The sequence below is a fragment of the Armigeres subalbatus genome, chromosome 1 (assembly GCF_024139115.2).
Source record: "Armigeres subalbatus isolate Guangzhou_Male chromosome 1, GZ_Asu_2, whole genome shotgun sequence".
Taxonomy (NCBI): domain Eukaryota; kingdom Metazoa; phylum Arthropoda; class Insecta; order Diptera; family Culicidae; genus Armigeres; species Armigeres subalbatus.
Genome location: NC_085139.1, coordinates 252,875,644 through 252,897,106, shown reverse-complemented (window position 1 = coordinate 252,897,106; position 21,463 = coordinate 252,875,644). Strand labels below are relative to the sequence as shown.

General features: G+C 39.9%; 1 protein-coding gene across 2 annotated transcripts in view; it reads right to left on the bottom strand.

The window, feature by feature from the left end:
- Positions 1–1,038: 1,038 nt before the first annotated feature.
- The window catches only part of LOC134206712 (serine protease persephone-like), a 56,717-nt gene continuing 36,292 nt past the window's right edge, over positions 1,039–21,463 (bottom strand). For both annotated transcript variants that reach the window (XM_062682439.1, XM_062682438.1), the window contains 3 exons: positions 1,795–2,270; positions 1,543–1,726; positions 1,039–1,484 (listed from right to left, as the gene is read on the bottom strand). In XM_062682439.1, the coding sequence (XP_062538423.1) occupies positions 1,120–1,484; positions 1,543–1,726; positions 1,795–2,270 (1,025 nt within the window). In that variant the 3' untranslated portion in view covers positions 1,039–1,119. The remainder of the gene's footprint in view (positions 1,485–1,542; positions 1,727–1,794; positions 2,271–21,463) is intronic.

Sequence of the window (21,463 nt, the reverse complement as noted above, 5' to 3'; positions counted from 1 at the left end):
AAACGGTTAATAACAAAAATTCAATATTAACAATAAATATAATGAATATTATGTCATGCCTTATTTGCAAAGACATAGGATTGCAAATCAAAAGATGTTGAATTATATATTTGATCCGTTGCATGAGGATTGTTGGTATGACGCATTGTAGACCGTGGGGTTAGAATTTATATGAAGAAATCTCAAAATGCAATATACACAATTTAATAAACAAGAGGAATAATTGGTCAACTGTAATGGATCGGAGTCGAAAGGAGTTGAAATAGAAAGCATGAAACGAGCTCACCATATATTCCATCGAAGTGCATAGTATATAGGGTAAGACACCCAGAAATCGCCCTCCCCCCAGTTTTCGCCCACCTATTTTAAAATCTTCATTTCTCGAAAACTAGTTGTTGAAAACAGTTACAGTTAAAGTTTTTCCATACAAGCATCAATCAATTATGAAAAAATCTGAACTTTAACTGTTTCCAACAACTAGTTTTCGAGAAATGAAGGTTTTAAAATAGGTGGGCGAAAACTGGGGGGAGGGCGATTTCTGGGTGTCTCTCATACGAATTCCATGATCTTCTTTGTTCCCCTTGCTTGTTTTGTTGGATATCTGAATGGGATCAATACACTGATGACGGGCAAAATTCAGAGTGCAATTTGCAAAAATCACTATCATGCACCACTGAAAGCCTCAGGAAATCAACGAAACTCGCAATGTCAAACTAAAATTAACTCGCGAAGCTGTGCTCATCGAGATTAAATGGATTCCGATCATATCACTTGGTATTTAAGTAGCATAAAATCACTTTCGGATGAAATTCCCCACGCGAAAACATAATATTAAAGATTATTATTGTTTGACGTAACGGAACATTTTTTTCCACGTCCACTCGCGACCGCGGCACTCTTCGATCCCTCCTATATAAAAACTGATATGTATCAAGTGTACAAGAAATAAAATATTGTGAATCGTGTAAAATACGGCTGACTTCAATGGCATTCAGTTTTTGGGCCTGTTGATCAATAATTTGATATAAAACTTTAACATTGAAAAGCGAGTTTTCACATATTTCGTATATTTTTTCAGTTTTCATGACAAATTCCTTATTCCATTTGTACTACGACCATTCATGTTTTCGGAACTCCGGTGGGCCATACGATGGGCTCAATCCAATCGATAAATCTCGCGACCCGGGTGTATACACTGGGCGTATTCGATCCACATCCGTTTCCAAACGAAGTCACTCCCACCAGTTGGAACTTTCCGTCCACTACGATCTGGAGTGGACCCCCGGAATCGCCCTGGCAGGTATCGCCTACCTGTTTTGTGACGATGTTTTCACGACCCGTTGCGCAGTACTGCGTGTCAATGATGCCCTGGGGTAACCTGCGATTGTTGGTCAACAGATTGTTGTCAGCGAAGGATTGGTTACACTTGGTCAGGGCCACCGTGGTTAGATTGACCTTCATCATCTGAGCGGAGCGAATTTGCTCTGTAAATTGAACACAAGATGAGCTTTGAAAAATCCGTATGTTATATTCAGTACTTACTGTCTACATCAATAATCCCAAAACCTTCGGCAGTGAGAATCACATCGTTGGGTAAATCTCCGGTATCGCTGCGGACGCAGATGGGATTCACGTCAGGTTCATTTATCAGTCTTTTCTCCAGTTCAATCAGGGCAATGTCGTTGTAGCTGCGGCTGGCTCTGTAGTCGGGATGAGGATAAAACTCCTGTAAAATGTTAGCATGAAACAATCCAAGCACAATGTTGCATCAGCGCGAATCTGTTCCACACGTACCTTGATTCTAACGACAACTCCGTTCATGGAGTTGAGACTGGCCGTACCAAGCAACGCCACTACCGGACGTCCCTGTTTGGGAATGCAATGTGCGGCCGTCAGCAAGAAGTTCGGTGAAATCAGACTTGCACCACAGCGGTAATCGTACCCATCTTTGATTTCCTCGTTTTCGTACCCTAAGGCTGCCATGAAGGGAAATTCCCCATCGGTGGCGTCCTCCCCGTCGATGATGTGGAATGTTAGCCGATTGTCCGCATCCGGTATATCCTGGCAGGCCAAACCGCTGCGCACACCCGGCTTAAAAGTGACCGGTTTGTCCATTTTGCAACAGATGACCTCAATGGGGCCATCGAACCCGCACGTTACCCGCTCTCCGAAGCGTTTCTTCTTCACTATGGTCTCCAAGAACCAGGGACAACTGGTAGCCTCTTGACATATCCCCGCTTCTCCGTCTTTTAAGGTACATGTGTCGCCATCTAGAAAAAGAATAGATAACAATGATTAAATAAGTGTAATATAATAATGATTTAACCAAGTACATTCAAAAGATTTCTTCTGATATTTAATAATTTTCGAATTTTTAAAATGTGGCAATTTTTGAAGCAGTTCTGAAAAGCGTTGATTGCACATTGTCTTCAATCGTCCTGAGACGGAGAAACGAATCGTATTTGATAGATCCTGTCGTAACTCTACCAGTTTGTCATTGAATGAGATTCTTTTTGTTGGACCAACAGTACAGCCCAGTCTGCACTGCTTCTGCGATGCATCGAAAGCAGCATGTGTCGCTCCACTATGTGACTATGTGGGCAGTCAATTCCTCGACTTGAACTGTGCGCCGCCCTTCTCGCTAGCCAGTTGGCTGACAATCTTCGGAGGGAAACAAATTTCGTCGAAACGCCAATGAACCACCATCTGGGTGAACAACAATGCTAGGTTTCGCCAACCAGTTGATTGGCTGGGAAGTCTTCCTACCGTACCGAATAGGAGAGATAAAGCGCGAAGGTTTACAATAGAGACCATGTGGAGTCTGTATCATATGTGTGATTGCGATTGGACAGGGTGTTTGCATATAATTTTAGAGATAATTTATGAATTCGTAGTGTGTAGCAAACTAAGTAAGGAGTGTTCTAAACAAGCCGGCGGCCGTTGAAACCGCCCGCTTCAACCATTCTTTTCTTCAATTGTATGGATTCGGCCAGTCACGATATGGCAATCTCGCGGTCCGACTTGGTATCATCTTCGATGGATTCTGCAGGCAGGACCGCGATCTCAGTGATCGCTCGCTGCTGAAGCTGACTGACGTAGTTTAGTTGCCAGCAACGTTATAGGTGTTGGACCGATTTTTGCATTTCCTGCGACGAAACAGACGGTTCGGATTCATGTCGATCAGGTCGGGCTACGGAATGGCAACGAGTGGTTCTGCGACGAATTCAAGGTGCACAGCTTTAACCACGAGGCACATGAACGTATGAACGGTCTAGCAGGTGACACGCGAACAGATGGAACAGGTGCCATTATTTGATGAGCTAGCCGAGGTTGATACCGGAAACAGATAACAGGTAACACATTGATGTACCACCTTGTGTGCTTGTTGTCGACCCGGACTGGCCAGAATCGCTGACGGATGGTTGCGAGTGTGAGCGTAGGCTCGCCGTGAAGTGTTCGGATATGGCACGATCGGGCGATGAGCCAACTGAGGCGGTGGTCAGCTGGGAGCAGTATCGGAAAGCGAGTGTCGAAGCAGATCCTCATAAGAAAATTTTTTTTTATTGTCTTTATTAATGAGGTTTTCGGCCCTTGACCGGTTCACCTCAACATAAGAAAATTATTTTGAGCTTTTTAGTGGAATGTTTTCACCTGTCATAAGACGAGTTTATACAATCCCATTGAATTCCACCACTTAATTGTATCTTGACAGATACGTATTTCGACCTCAACAGTAAGGCCGTCTTCAGTGTCTCGTACTTGACTCGACAGATCGGGCAGATCCTCATGTTCGCAAGTCTGAGCAATCCGAACTGATCCATGAACAATTTCATGTCCTTGATCGGTAAAATCGACGTTGACAAAACAGTAGCTGCTTTTGCATCTTGGATGTGACTGGAATGGCGAACTTCCATTGGAAAACTCTCCAGATGGGCTTGTCGTGCGAGGGTCCTTCCTCAGGGTGCATTGAACCACCGCACCGATGCGATTGGTTCGAGGGAGCTTAGAGTTGTTAAAGAATCGATAGCATCGTGCTACCACACGAACCAGCTTGGCTAGGCCAGAAAAACGATCAAAGATTGTTGAGTCAATAATGGTACTGTGGATAGAGTGCACTAAACAAGCTTCTTGCTGCAAATGCTGAGTATTCGGCGTCGAAACCACACACTCAGGCCAACTGTCGACGGGGTCCTAGCATTGGCGTAACTAATGAAAAATTCTAGGGGGGGCTAACTTTTTTCTAAACTTTTCTATTTTAACTCTCATAACACAGAAAGTTTACCATTTTCACTAGATTCAACTGATGTATATTGTTCGCAAGTTGGTCTACTAGATATGAATGGACGACTTCCCGAATAACACACATGTTGTAGAGTATTTACATTAACTTATATAAAACAAAATTTGGTCACATTTGAGTTGCTGCTACCAAATCAATGCGAGTTGTGCTACCAGGGGGTTAAGTATTTCAAACGATGTTCATCGACGCTCAGCCCTGTTACAAAAATCAATAAATGTCGTAGGATTCCCGAAATCCTTGATAGGTTCAGAAAACCATAGGTGTTGCGCTCGCCGTAAATAGAATGTGAAGCACGATCCTGATTTTTAAAGGATTTTTTGATTTGTTTCGAACCTAGAACCTATAAATTAAATATTGGATAAATTAGTTAGTTAAACTCTTTTCACCAGCTTTCAATTCAGTGGCCTGACATTTCCTACGAGCTTTCAAACGGCGATCTGACCACAACAAACTAACCTTCCTTTTCTGTTAGAATAACTTCTAGGATGATTTATAAAAATCAGTTTTAGATCCCATTACAACTTATGGTCGTTAATTTTCAATTTAGTTTAAAAAAATTGCAACAAATTAACGTATAAGAGCATTTGTTAACACATAGGAACATTTGAACCGGTGCCAGCGAAAGTGGTACATGTTACATTGAGTAAATTTTTCAGGAGACGCATTTTCCCACAAACATCGAATAATAAATTAATTTTTGCAGTTTTGTGCAACTAAACTGTACCAACATGTTATGTCTGATGTGCCTAAAGATAGTAGTGAAAAATGAGCAAAGTTTATGAAAAATTTCAAATTTATTGGAACAAATTGCACATGTACCACTATTAATGGGAACAAAAGGAAACAGAAACCGAAAAACGTTGACAGTAAAAGTGGTACATGTACATTTTTAAAATCATTCTAAACGGCAGTAAACTATTTTGAAATTCAAAATAGGATCAAAATCTATTGTGAAAACAGTCATGTTGCTGAATTTTCTTTTAAATAAGCAGATTTTAGTGGGTGGAACTGTACATGTACCACTTTTTCTGGCAACGAAATGGCCATTGTGATATATACCAGAAAATAAAATTTGCATATTTCCAGATTTAGTTGCCAAAAATCACTTTTTCGTTATTCCCTTACTAGATCTTTGCAAATAGAAGCCGTTGGTGGTAAAAACTCAAAATTGAAAAAAAAATGGTTTATGTACCACTTTCGCTGGCACCGGTTCATTTAAGGGGTCGTACACTAATTACGTAAGCACTTAGAGGGGGAGGGGGGGTCTGCCAGTTTCTTACGCTCCATATAAATAAAAAATAATTTGTGTGGGAGAAATCTTACATGGGGGGGAGGGGGGGTTGAAAAACCCCGAAAAAATGCTTACGTAATTAGTGTACGGCCCCTAACACATCTTTTCTCTCAGTAGATCTGTTTCACGCTTGGTTTCACGCCTACTGAGACATTTTCACTGGTTGCATTGCTGCAGTGACAATAGGAGTTTAGAGAATTAAAAAGTATGCGGAGCAGCTTTTAGGATTGGTATTAGTTAGGAATGTTGAGATCACACGCTCGATTTAGATAACAATTACTTACAAAACCCCGGAAAAATTTGAAAATCTCAAGGAATTGTTATCCATTAAGTACTTGTAATACTAATATTTTTTTTTAAATTCACTTGTTGATGAGGTATTTCCTTTGGTATTTCATAAGTTATAACGTGTTTTGCGCGGTGCAGATTTTGTCATGAGCAAGCCTTATAATAATTGCTCGAAGTTCAAAAACTTGAGCGAATAGATTCAACTTGCTGTAGTGTTTCGAAGAGAGGGGTTGGATAATGAAGACAATCCTTTCTCTGCATTTACCCCCGTATATAATCAGTGGACTAGATATGAACAATACTTATACAAAGTAACAAATTTTCTAGGGGGGGCTAGCCAGATCCTAGGTGGGGCTATAGCCCCCCCTAGCCCCCCTGTAGTTACGCCAATGGGTCCTAGAGAAAACTGGCTTCGTGGCCGTGCGACTAGCGACCTCAATCGTCTAGACGCACGTGCTGTGGAGTGTGGGCTCGATTCCCGCCCGGTTAAGGAGAAAGCTTCTCCACTGGTCCACTGGGTGTTGTGCAAATGTCCTGTCCATTGTCTCATGCTTGATGTTAAGTGTTCAGTCTGTGCGACCTCGGGTCGAAGACGGTAATTATGTATTTTTTTATCCGTCCGTCGAGATCTGACTTGCCATCATTCCCCGAGAAATACAATCAGCTGGATTCAGTTCCGTCGGGACATGTCTCCACTTGGAGTCATTGATTAGGCGCAGTGCAAAACAATGCTGGAGTCCACCCAGCTGGTGGTTCGTTGGAGGTTCGACGAAATTTGTTTCTCTCTGAAGATTGTCAGCCAACTGGCTACCGAGAAGGGCTGCGCACAGTTCAAGTCGAGGAATTGACTGCCCACATAGTGAAGCGACACAAGATTTGGTTATCAGTAAATGACTGTGACATTGTCCGAATTCGTCAATTGAGACGACGTAGATACAGCAACCGTATGCTGCTTTCGATGCATCGCCAATGAAGCCCCTTGGCATACATAATCGACGTGACTCGTAAAATTGAGCTTATCATCGATCATCACGTCTAGATGCTTTAATGACCTTACGGAGTTTACTGTGCAGGTCCCTACGTTTATCCTCGCTTGCTGCAACCCATGGTGGTTATGCACCACAACAACCGCAGTCTTGTGATGTGCTAACGCCAACCCCTTGAGTTGAGCTATTACTCGACTCTGCTAATCGCGTAAGAAGCTTTCAATTCAACTTCGTCGAGAGTGTTGCCTGTGACCTCTAGCATTACATCATCCGCAAAGCGGTCGGGAGATTTAAGCGTAATACTTCGTCATACATGATATTCCACAGAACCGGTCCGAGGACTGCTGACTAGCGTGTCGACTAACAATATCCTGTTCTGAAAATAGCTTTTCAGAATCCTGCACAGATAATCCAGGACTCATAAACGATGCGGAGAATCAGCTATAGCTGCCCATCTAGCGTTATTAAATGCATTCTTTACATCTAGTGTAATCAATGCACAGTACTTAATACCGCGCCTATTTAAACCATGCGCTATCTTAGCCGTTTCACCGACCGAATTGCTTCGATGGTAGAACGGCCTTTGCGGAACCCATAGTGGTTGGCCCCAGCACACTCCGTATAGTCCTAGAGATGTCGCTGGGACTACCCATTACTACCCAACGATTAATCGATTAAATAATCGACAAGAATCGAGAGTAATCGATTAGCTACTAATCGATTAATTAAGTTTTTACGACATCTCTATTCACAATCACCCACTCTAACAACTTGCCAGTTGTGTCGAGTAGGCAAATTGGCCTGTATGCCGAAGGCTTTCCCGGGGATTTCCTAGGCTTAGGCAATAGCACCAACTTCTGCCGTTTCCAACGATCTGGGAAGTTTCCTTTGTCCAAGTAACGCTGGAGCCGCAGCTCCTGAACATATCTGGAGCGGCAAGTATCGCGTGCTTAAGGACCAGGTTAGGAATACATTTCGGACCTGGTGCCTTATTTAGCTTAAGTTTTCTTGCAACGGCGATAAGCTCATCGTTAGTCACTCGCGGTACCACGTTCACTATCTCGTACGGTGTGGCGGGCTAATAGTCCGATGAGTCATGCTTCGGGAACAAAACTTCAACGATCCTAGGGATTTCTCAGGAGGTGTGCTGTTGGTCTTAGCCATCACTATCCTGTATGCATGAAGTATTATTGGTAGGTTCTGCGAAGATCAGCTATTGTGCTCGTCCACCAGTGCACCGGTTTGCAATTGCTGGTTGGCATAGTCCTCCCGGGCATTGTTACGTCACATGCTCCTGTTAGGACATCGGATAACTCATCACCACTAAGGCCAAGAGTCCGATTTTCCCACCGTAGTGATTCTTTCAGCAGTTTTGGGTTGAACTGCGAGGAACGCCATCCTAGATCAGCTTTACTGACCCACCTTGTGGTTTTGTTGGGGGTATAGCTGACCATAAAACGTATTTCCAATTTATATTTTCACAAGTAATTTACAATTGTATGTTTTATATAAACATAAAGCACTCAAAGGATACTTAAACTTTTTCTAATAGGTCATTGCTCTAAAACTGAAAATGGCGGCGTGAGAGCCGAATTAGTGTCAAATGACATTAATGTCATGACATTCCGTGACATTTGTTTAAATTCGTTATCATGCCTCACACTGTATATTTAGAACAATGACATGTTTGGCAAAGTTGTAGGATCCTTTAAGCATTACATGTTAATAAAAAAAATCCGAGTTGTAAAGGACTTTTGAAAAAAGTTATTAGCAAATTAGTAATAGCAACCCCATGACATTTTTTTACATTTCCCATCACTGTTTCCAAATGGTCACTAGCAGTATACCCTTCGTGAACCCTCCATTCTAGCTCCACCGTCCATCCCGCGCTGCGTCACATGGATGCATGACTCGTCATTCGGTCCTGTGAACGTTGACGCTTGGCCCTCGTTCAGCAGGACTACGTTCAGTACCGCTATAGACTCTAGCAGGATATGACCTCTAGCGTTAGTGAACCGAGAGGCCCAATCCACTGCCCACGCGTTGAAGTCACTTGCTACAACTAACTAATGGTTTAAAACCAGTTAGTCTCGCTACAAAATTATCTAACACCCTAGTATACTGCTCTATGTTCCATCTATGAGGACAGTAGCAGCTACAAAAGTAAACTCCGTTTACCTTTGCTATAACACAACCCTCATCATCACACTACTTTTTAAGAGACACGATGCGCACTATTATTATATTATAAAGGTAACGGGTGGTATTAGCGCAAGCGATTCGCTCTGCATTAGACAGTTAAAGATTCAACCGCAAGCAAGGCTGTCAGTTTTATTTCAGTCTTCTTTTTTATAGATTTATAGATTGCGCATGCCCAATATACCGCCTATTAAACCAGTCATTACGAACAACATAGAAGATAATACTACTCGATACAATCGGCATCATCCTAGGCATCATCGAATAATGGATCACGGTTGGAAGCTTACAACATGAAATTACAATTCATATGATATTCATATATTCCAGACATATGATGGATGACCACTGCGAGACGTCAAAATAGTCATCGGCGACATGAACGCTCGGGTTGGAAGGGAGGAAATGTAATGTCCGTTGTTCGGACCGAATAGTCTGCATACCGTATCGAACGACAATGGACAACGATGCATAAACTTTACAGCCTCCCGCGGAATGGTAGTCCATAGCACTTTCTTCATCCGCAAGAATATCCACAAGGCCACATGGATATCACCTAACCAAGAAAACCAAATCGATCGCCTTCGAACCGACGGCAAATTCTTCTCTGACATCACGAACATTCACACTTACCGCAGTGCGAATATTGAATTCGACCACTACTTCGTTGCAGTATGCATGCGCTCAAAATTCGACGGTGTGCAACACGCGTCGAAGGCGAACGCCGTGGCTCAACATTCGGCGGTTACATAACGATAGACTAGCCCAAGACTACGTGCAACTGCTGGAAGTGGCAACGGAAGAGCAGCTAGGCGCAGTTTCTCTTAAAGATGGCTGGAGAGATATTTCATCCGCCATTAGTAGCACCGCAACCGCTGCACTTGGCACGGTGCTCCCGGATCAGAGAAACGACTGGTATGACGACGAATGTGAGCAGTTAGTTGAGGAGAAGAATGCAGCATGGGCGAGATTGTTGCAACACTGCCCGAGGGCGAACGAGGCACGATACAAATGGGCGTGGAACAAACAAAACTCGATTTTTCGGTGGAAAAAGTGCCAGCAGGAAGATCAAGACCGCGAAGAGACGGAGCAACTGTACCGCGCTAATAACGCACGAAAGTTTTATGAGAAGCTGAACCATTCACGTTAGGGCCAAGTGCCACAGTCTGAGATGTGCAAGGACATAAATGGGAACCTTCTCACGAACAAAGGTGGCGGCATCACTACGAAGAGCGTCTGAATGGCGATGTGGCAGAGAACGATGGCGGCATGGTGGCGAACTTGAGAGCACGCGCGCAGAACATACATTTGCCGGCTACGGATCTCTAAAAAATCCAGGAGGAGATTGGCCGGCTGAAAAACAACAAAGCTGTTGGGGTTGACCAACTACCAGGAGAGCTGTTAAATACGGTGGTGAGGCACTGCCGCAGGAGTGGATGGAAGGTGTCGTGTGCGCCATCTACAAAAAGGGGATAAGCTGGATTGCAGCAACTACCGCGCAATCTCATTGATGAACGCCGCCTACTAGGTACTCTCTCGATTTTTATGCCGACGACTAAAACCCATCGAAAGAGTGTCCGTGGGGCAGTACCAGGCGGGATTCGCTACACCGCAGACCAGGTGTTTGCCGTATGCCTGATATCGAGAAATGCTGCGAATACAACATACCCACACATCATCTATTCATCGACTTTAAAGCCGCATATGATATAATCGATCTGTCCAGCTTTGGCAGCTAATGCACGAACACGGATTTCCGGATAAACTGATACGGTTGATCAAAGCAACGATGGATCGAGTAATGTGCGTAGTTCGAGTTTCAGGGACATTCTCGAGTCCCTTAGAAACACGCAGAGGGTTACAGCAAAGTGTTAGTCTTTCGTGTCTGCTATTCAACATCGCTTTGGAGGGGGTAAGGGAAGATCCATAAAGTACGTCACGCAAAAATTGGCGATTTTCAACGCCAACCCCCCTTCCACCTTCGTCACGTTTTTTTGTAACAAACACCTAAAACTTTTGTATGGATCGTCACGCTGCTCAGAACCCCCATTCCCCCCCCCCTAGAGGCGTGACGTACTTTGTGGACGTTGAAATCATTTGTGCTTTTTGAAAAAGCTCAAATGCAAATGATTTCAACGTATACATTTGAAAATAACCTAGTAGGTTTCTGTGAACGATATTTAATATTTAATATGTTTCCTTAGAAATTTCAAAAGATTTTCGAAAATGCAGCTGAACATGCTGCATTTTCGAAAATCTTTTTTTTCGCTTATTGAATGTCAAGCGGTTGTATGTTGGTCCTAATATGGCTGCAAAGTTGTTATCAAGAGTGGCATCATTTTGACCTATAACACGGACCATTGGCCAATAATAGTCGGAATAGTTACATAAGTAATACACAGTTTTTTTTTAACTCTATTTCCTATATGTATAGGAATTTGCCGCCATGAAACGATTTATTTTATGAACTTTGACCATTTTTTTTTTTAAATGTGTATGATAAGTCCGCGCAGAGATTTCTAGATCAAACCGCAATTGATCCATTAAGATGGTTTGGTTTTTTGACTGCACATTAGGGTGGCTCAAAAAACACTTTTTCAAATTTTTTGATGGGCCGCCCTCTTGTTCGGTTCTATTTGATGCCCTGATGCTCTGGACAAAATTTCAGCCAAATCGGTCAACGTTTGGGCAGCGCTAAACTCGTTGGTAGTTTATATGGAAAAATGTATGCAGAAACATCCAAGAACAGTGATTTGCAGTTGGACGACACAATTTACGATCAAGAACCATGATACTCATTCAGTTCTTGTAAAATAAAATACAGAATGTTATGCTGAAAACCGCGAGAAGATTAGAGTTTATTACGCAAAGATATTAGCATTTTACTGGAGTGTTGTAGGGGTGAATTTATTTCTTTTCAAAGGTAAAAGAAACGAAATTTGCTCAAACCCCACTGCAGAGAAATGCTAATAACTTAGCCGGGCAAACTCGAATCTTCTCGCGGTTTTCTGCATAATATTCTGTATTAAATTCTCCAAGATCTGAATGAGTGTCATAGTTCTTCATCGTAAGTTGTGTAGTCCAGCTGCAATTTACTGTTTTCGGATGTTTCTGCATACATTTTTCCATATAAATTTTCAACGAGTTTAGCACCGCCCAAACGTTGACCGATTTGGCTGAAATTTGGTCCAGAGCATCAGGGCATCAAATAGAACCAAAAAAGAGGGCGGCCCATCAAAAAAAAATTACAAAGTTTTTCCCATACTAATTTGAGCCACCCTACTGCACATTTACATACATATCATTTACACTCGGAAAAACGGAATGGGGAACTATTCTAAACTGTGATTTTCTTACAATCCGTATAAAGTGGTTAAACCTAACTTTAGTAGTGATGTGCTAAGCGCTTCATAGCGCACCACTATAGTGCACTATCGCAGTTAGGTTTAACGTATGAACTTTGAGAAAAAAACTAGCTTCGCTAGTACCCCAATTCTCCATTCCGGTTTTCAAGTTAACTGATTACACAAAACATTTTATAAAAATTTGATTATGAATAGGCTGACCATACGTACCGTATTTAACGGGACAGTCCCGTTTTTTAGACCTTTTTGTGCTGTCCCGTCGTAATCTGAAAAATTCTCAATTTGTCCCGTTTTTTCATTGATTCTGCATTGATCATACATAGAAAGTTTTTTTCGTCCCGATTAGAGAGATTTACCACGCTTTCTATGCCGTTTTGTATTTTCTATTGATCGACTTTTCTTAAGCTTTTAAACGGGCCACGACAACAGGTGCTTCTCCGGGAGATTTTAACACAACCAATGATTTTTTTTTGCTTATACCGGAGGCATTAAAATTTGGCCAATTTCATCAGTGGATTGAACGGAAGAAGTAACTTGGTAGACAAGTATTTCCTTAAAATAGGTCACGCCTCAACGTCAAATAAATGAAGCGACAGGGACAAATATTCTTATTTTCAGATTAAGTTTGTTTTACATTATTCTGTTTTAAATCTTCCGAAGTAGGTACTGTTGTTCAATAATTTGATTCTTTTCGAATCATTCAAAGTCTGTTATATTTTTAGTTAATATTAATACATTTCAATTGCCTCTGGCAGTTAGAATTTTTCCTCTGGTTGAATTGAACCATGTAGGAATTACAATGTTTTCAACTTAAACTAATCTTTACTTATTTTATACTAAGGGTACAAGGAGTTAATCGTTGCAATAGAAGATTGCAACGCTTTTTGTCTAAAATTGGAAATTATTTTGTTGGACATTTGTTGCAATGTCTCAATATTAGAAATTCTATGAAGTTCATTGTTCATTACCACGAAGGCAACTTCAGAATCATTTTCAGAATTTTATTTTGAATCCTCTGAAGTGCCTTCTTTCTGGTATTGCAGCAACTAGTCCATATTGGCACAGCATACAACATGGCAGGTCTAAAAATTTGTTTGTAAATCAAAAGTTTGTTCTTAAGACAAAGTTTTGATTTTCTGTTTATAAGTGGATATAGACACTTAATATATTTGTTACATTTGGCATGAAACAAATAATTTATAATAAATCAACTGAACAAAATCGAGTTTAAGGCAGTTTCAAACCGAGGGAAAATTTGATCGGATTATAGGCTAGATCTAAGGTATGCTCGTACTTTCACACATCAGGAACTTGTCTGCTAATTTCGCTTCCATATGTGTGGACGAGATTTATGGGATTCTGTTATGAAAATAAGAAATTCGGCTCGATTTAAAATACATTCCGGCGGAAATCTCCGAGGCTTAAACCAGGCAATAAGCCAGGATTTTTTACCTTTCCGCGACGAAATTGTATGAGTCCCACGGGGAACACTTGGGACAAAACCAATTAACAATATTCCCGAAGTGTGAGGCTACTTTAAGCGTAATTAAGCATCAGTTTCGATCGAAAAGGACTGTGAATTGATTAGATTGGTACTTTGGCTATTGTTTGTTATTTTTAAATGTTCAGAATTGGAAAAGCTTTTGATATTGGTTGGTCAATAACAAAACCTTAATGCATGTGTAAGAGCAGATAAAAATAAAATATTAAAATTCACATTTTTTATATTCCTTCGGGGTTTTTTGTCTGCTTTCCATTGAAGAGAGAAATATTTGTAGTTTAGTATTTTTCCACAACTAACTTAGAATCAGGCATTGCAACTTATCCCATCATTCGATCTTCTGAGCAAAGATACTGATGATATGCTGGGATATCGATCTTAGTTATCTGTCTGCTCAATAAACAAAGTGCAATGTTCGCCATGGAGAAAAGTTTTTTCACTACTTTTGTTGTAGCAACGCCCTCGCAACTTGAACAAACCCCGAACCACACTGGCTATCAGGATCATCATCAAATGCTCAAAAGATAATATCTTTCCAGAATGCTCTTTGATTAAGGATAATATCTTTGCACAAATAAATATGATATCCTGTGCTCAGATGATATGGCAATGCCTGCTTAGAATACAAAGTTATGGTCGTGAATAATTCCTTCTAAAATATTTCTAATTTCTTACAAGAGAAATGAAAATTAAGCCCATTAATTTTGCAATTTCCACAGCTCTTGAATTTTATCACAAGGTTTTTTGACATGTCCCGTTTTGCAAGCGCGTTTATCCCGTTTTTTCACCGAAATGATCTGGTCAGCCTAATTATGAAGCTTATTATTAAACCAAAAATAATGAGGCACTTTGAAATGTTCAATTTGTTGTTCGTGTCGTGTGACATTGGAAGTACAAATAGGTACAAAACAACGTTTCTCAAATGAGTTTGGAAACAAATCGAGGAGAAAATATACCCCGGCGATTGTCAGCAGGATATTTACCATTCATCAAGGTATGTTCTGTATAATTTTTGACATTCATTGGCGTAACTAATGAAAAATTCTAGGTCGGGCTAACTTTTATCACATTTTCTATACCACAAAAAAAAAATATCATTTTCGCTCGTATATTGTTCGTAAGTCGGCCTACCAGATATCCATGGAAGACTGAAACATCTCAAATGATATTCATCGACGCTCAGCCCTGAAATAGAATATCTAGAAATCTCGTGGCATTTCCGAAAACCTTGATTGGTTCGTTCATCGCAAATGGAATGAAAGCACGACACTGATTTTTGAAGGCTTTATAGATTTTGCATTATACCTAGAATCCCTTATATATTAAATATTGAATAAATTAGTTAGTTAAGCCCCAAACGCAATACAACGGAACGGCGACGGAAACGGAAAATTTGACAGAAAATATACATATGGGCTAACTGTCAAATTTTCCGTTTCCGTCGCCGTTCCGTTGTATTGCGTTTGGGGCTTTAAACTCTTTTCTCCGGCTTACAATTTAATGGCCCGAAAAATCCTACGAGCTTGCAAACGGTGATCTGACCACAAAAAAAACTCACCTCATGATAGAATAAATTCGTGGATGATTTAAAAAAAATCTACCTCCTAATACAACTTTCCCGACTATTATTTTTCAATGTAGTTAACAAATAAATAAATTAACATATAGGGGGAATGACGGCTTTGGCAGGTTTTGTTCTATTATTGGCAGGGGGGTTTTTTATGACTGATTTTGCTCAAATTTGGCCTAAACATTCTTTCCATATCAAAGAATATTGTGGCCAAATTTCATTCGGTCGACAAAAAGCCCCCTGCCAATAATAGAACAAAACCTGCCAAAGCCGTCTGTTCCCCTAGGAACAAATTTAACACATATTATCAAATTTACACTCTGAGAAAATTTGCTCAATAGTAAGCCAACTAACTTCGAGGGCCTACTAAGACCTTTTCACTGTTCATATTGCTGCGGCGATAATAAGAGCTTAGAAAAGCAAAACAAGTTCTTTCTTATTTAAATTTTAGTTACCATTCCTCTAGATCTGAATGTTTTATTGAGCCTTTATCCAATCTTAAGAAGCCTAGCGTGATAATCGAAAATTCAATGCATCTTTTAGGATTCGTTTTAGTTAGAAAGCTAAAGATCATACGCTCGGTTTAGTTAACAATTACTCACAAAACTTTAAACAACTTTAAAACCTTAGAGGATTGATCAATTGCGAGTAGGCCGTCATGGTGGATACAAGTGAAACTAAAATTGACAGGATTTTTCTGCTGTCTTTTTCGCTGGTGTTCGGCTTATAGAACTTTCGCGGGTGCTTATTACGTGGGTGCTTATTACGTGGGTGCATATTCAATTCTATTTGTTTAATAGTCGTTTAATGTTTAAAAAAAGTTTCGTACTACAAGACTTAGTGTAACAGAACAAATTCCTTGTTGAATGCGAAAAATCTAGATTTGAGTAATTCTACGGACTGCAGATGCCAACGAAATGTACATCAACTAGGATAAACCGGTGAGCATGTTCCAATGTTGTTTCTCTATCTACATTTTAACTAATTTTTCCAATGTAACTCTCAACACTGGCGGCGCCAGCCATTGTTTTTTTGTCGGAGTGCAGCTGGGCGCAAGAACGTTATCAATGAAACAACTAGGTACACTCAGGTTTTTTACGCGGATGAAATTCATTAATTTCTCGGTTCAAACATAAATTTTCACAGCTTTTTGAATACCATCTGGATTTCCTTAGTTTTTGTGTAAGTGTTTTTGTGGGGTATCGACTAAGACCAAACCGTGGAAAAAAGAAACCTCGGTAGTGAAATTTTCTTGCTTTGGCTACAATAGAATCTGCTATGAGAATGTTAAAAATAAGTGTCAATTTCCATTGATCGTATTGGAAATTTGGAAAAATTTGACGCTTTTTCTGCAGAACTATTTCTAATGTTGTATGCAACATTCGGGATCCATTTGCGATTTATATTAAAAAACGTTGTATTGAATATGATGCGAATTAAATGTAGATTTAATTTGATGTTAGAAATGATTACATCCGGCAATAATTTTTAACATATCTTATACCTGAGTTAGACTTTTGATTACTATGATGTTCCGAAGTATGATACTAACGCATTTTCTGGTGGGGTTTGACAGTGGGCTCTGTTAAACCTCTACGAAAAGCTGTCAACACATGAACGTATATTGTGTCGTGTAGGATGCTGAAGTGGAGGCGATAGAGGTACTGCTCCATGCAACATGTATGTATATCGTCTTCAATTTAGCATCTTGTATTGAACCATGTACGATTTTATGTTGACTGGGAAGTGAACGTGTGCCGCTCAAAGTGCACAAGCCCAACACGAGCGTCAATCGGCACATCAGGATTAATACCAGGATACTGGTCACGTCACACAACACACACCCACGCGCGCGATAGTAAGGCAAAATAAACGACATGTAAAATAAACGTAAATTAACAAAATAGGGTTTCTCACCCCATTCCCGGCCTAACATGCGCACGACTGCATTATTTAATTGATATTTATGACTAGGAGCAACTTTTCTGAATTTTGTGGGCCGTGTAATATTGCGATAGGGTTCACCTCTGCTTCAAAAATAGTTATTCTTGCTAAACACCGCTTGAAAAAGCTTTTATTTGATTTAAATTAACATGGTGCAGCACTCATTTCAGTCATAGGCGATTGCTTATCCGGCATACCCCAAATCTCCTCGGCATACGCAATATTTTACTCAATCTCTCAACATCTTACTCTCATTCTCTCTCTCGGGACGGTAGAAAATGCGACGTAAACAAAAATATGCACGTTCCACGACAACAAGATGCCAGATGGTATTATTCATAATCATTTTTATTTGGTTGAGAAGATATATTTACTCATCCAAATTTCTTCCAAACACTTAAAAACTATATCTTTTCCACCTTTTGAAATCGAGAGAATTATAAATAACATGATAGCGTCAACGTATTAGACAGTTTTCCTATTAACGATGAAGGATTATTTTCATACTAAAATAAGACTTATGGCCTTTTGGCAGCACTGTACAGCTAGAAGTTCTTGGGCCGAGGTGATTTTTTGTTCGGTTTGAGGATACATTTTTAAATGTATTCCAATATGTTTATATAAAATATAGTGATACGAACAATTACAAAAGATTGAAGTGCGTGAGTTTAGCATTATTGTGTGGTGATAAACAGTCTGAAGCAATGGTTGTATCGAGCACTGTGACGATTTTCAGGTAGGTGTTTATTTGATGATACCGTTTCGTAAAAATGGAAAGAATCACTCCGGCTCAGTGGTGTTGCAACGAAGAGCAAAAGTTTGAAATCTACATTTTTATTTTCTATAATTGGATCGATTAGGAGTGAAATAAATGGTTGAAAAATATTAAGTATTGTGCGAGATAAATAGGAGACTTTTTTAAAATGATGAATCATAAACCTACGGCTACTAAACAGTATAAATCATTAGCTTTCTGTGCAGTGAGCCGGGAATGGGGTCCATAGGCCCAAGTAGTAATTTACCCTATATCTGGCTGAATATTCTTGTTTAACCTCAAATAGAGATAAAATAAGGGTTGCTGATTGGCATTAGCTTTCCGATTACTATCAATGTGGTTCAACGGCCGTAAATATTACTATATTTTCAATTTTATTCCCGGTGCTTTTTACTTTCCTTACGTTAAAGATATGATGACGCGGGCGCCTAATCCGAAATTCAAGTGAACAATCGCTCACTTTGAGCGATTGATTGTTTATTCTCGCGAAGGATGAACAATTAAACAAATTAAGAAAATGCTACCGTCCTACGGGGCTTCTTTTGACAAATCGGGGGCTATTTTGGACATTTCAAAACAAGAATTGTAACGTAAATTACTTTTAAATCGCCATTATTACCATTCGGGTGTCTTGTTGATAGTTGGATGCTAATTTTCTGCTTCAAATTTGGTATTTTTTTTTCGCTTAATTTTTTCAGAAAATCCAAAATCCAAAGTGGCCCCTGAAGTCAAAAGAGGCCCCGCACAACGACGGTAATACTGTTGCGTAGATGTTGCATACGAGGTTGCATAGGTCACATCGCTTTCCAGGGTGAATCCCGATCTATGTTAATGATTACCCCACCCAACTAACAAAACTTCTTTCCGTGGTAATTGTGGAGATGCAGAGGTATTCTCGGTCTCTAGTAGCAACAATAACCACAAATTAACATTCCCTCCCTTCCCCAACTGACTGTAAGGACTTGGCCGGCGCCGTTATTGATCAACATTTGCGAACTGCTGAAACGTGCACTTCGAGAATAGATGGTAAATCCCAACCACTATTGCACCAGTTCTGATCAATCACGGAGTAGCAACCATTGATATGCACAGTCAGTCTAAGCTAAGTAAGCTTAGAGGATTGATCAATTGCTGATTAACTCCATTGCAAAATCCGGAATTGTTGAAAATTGTACGGTAATCTAAGCAATAGTAAGCATGCTATGCCATTTGAAACTAAAACATTTTGTCCAAAATTCCAAGTTTACTCAATATCAAGACAATACAGGTTTTTCAGTATTTCGGGTGACACGGGAAGCACTAACAATCATCAAATCGTCATCATTTTCATCATTGAATGCTTAACTTTATTTCTATAACAAATATGATTTTGAAACAGTACCACCGGCGCGTGCTTACTCACAATCTACATGCTGATACTTTTGCAGTTACATCAAACATCTGAAAACCGAAATACGCCGCTCCAAAGTTGCGAGGTGATAATGCTAGAAAGAGACGAAAGATATGAGAAATAACACGGCCTCCCCGAGTCACCTTAACTTGAATTTTCTTCATTCAATTAAAAATTTGGAAATAAAAAAATTAAATCTGGCATTGATGCAATATTCATCGTGTTTAGCATTCCTATGGCAAAATATAACAATTGCTCGGAGTGCAAAAACTTCTTCAAATAGATGCAACAAGAGGGCTAGATATGTGCAATTCATATGCAAAGCATTAAATTTTCTAGGGGGGGCTAACCAGATCCTAGGTGGGGCTAAACCTCAATTAATTTTTGGTTTAATCTTAAAGCGAGAACAATTTGCAAAATTTGTTACGCAGTGTTATTAAAAGACTTCATTATTTCATTTACTTCCACTATAACCACTTTGTATCAACAGATACGTATTTCGTTTCGTCGTCTATTATCGACAACAAAAGCGATAATAGTGGAAGTAAATGGAATAGCACAGACAAACAGACATAACACATTGAACATTCACTTATCAAATTAATCGTCATTCAAACACTAACGACATCTGTTGATTTCAGTTAGTTGGCCAAATCACGAACCAGATGGCGGTAGTGAGCAAACGTCAAACTAATGATTATTTGAACCGACCAGTAAATCTTTGAATGATGGAAATTTGACGAGTGTTATGTCTGTTTGTCTGTGGGAATAGTGAAGATTTTAACTCTGTAACATTTCACCTAAGACGCTCAATATTAATTAATCATAAATACAGTGTGCCTGCAATGTGTCAAAGTACTGATTTATCCTAATTAAATTTAAGAGAAAATGCTTGATTTGGCGGGTTACGTGCCTCAGCTTAACTCCACCAGTGACAGCATGACGTTAAAAAAATAATGCCGAGGCATTATTATAAGCCACCCACTAGTATTGTTGTCGGTCAGCTCTGCAATGTGAGTTCCCTCTTCAGTGGAACTTTCCTACACTGTGATTCCAAACTATCCAAAATCAAGATAAAAAGTGCTCAAATTTAAGTACTTTCTCAACACTCTCATTTTGGATACAATTTTGTTTTGGTTGATGGGTGGTTTTAACTTAATTTCAAAGTTTACCCCCAACACTCCCTATTGAGTTATTTTGTTTATACGGAACTATCCAAAATGAAGTTTTGGAGCTACACCTGATTTTGGCTGAAAATTCACTTGCAACCATATTCAACGACGCTTGATTCGTTTGTAAAGATTTTAAAATGTGAAATATTCAACTGAATTTGATGATTAAATTGAAAGTGGCCTACAATGGCACAACATGGAAAGTCCTTCGCTACAGGTGAGTTATCTCGTGAGTTACAATCGATACCTCATCAATAAATAAAATAATAATTTATTCTGCATACAGTTTTAGGAGGAAATACCTAGTTTCCAGCAATCAACGACGGAGACGCGGACGATATCTCCGCTTTTAAGGCCAGTATCGACTTAAAAAGTAGAGAGGTTACGGAATTTTGTTCAATATTACCAAGAGGAATTTTGACAACTGATCTGCATGGAGCAAATTGTCACTTTTACTTACGGAATAATCGAGCAGAATATTTTTCCGAAAGTAAAGTGACAGCTCCCATCACTTTGCGTGGGAACCTTACAAATGCCAATTTTGTTTTTTGTTCTTTTCATGTGGATACTGTTGTAAGAATTTTGTTTCGATTCTTTACTTTTCCGATTCAGTGAACGGAATTTAACATGTGATTGAGATAGAAAAAGAAATTTCTTTTGAACACGATACCAACCTTTATGA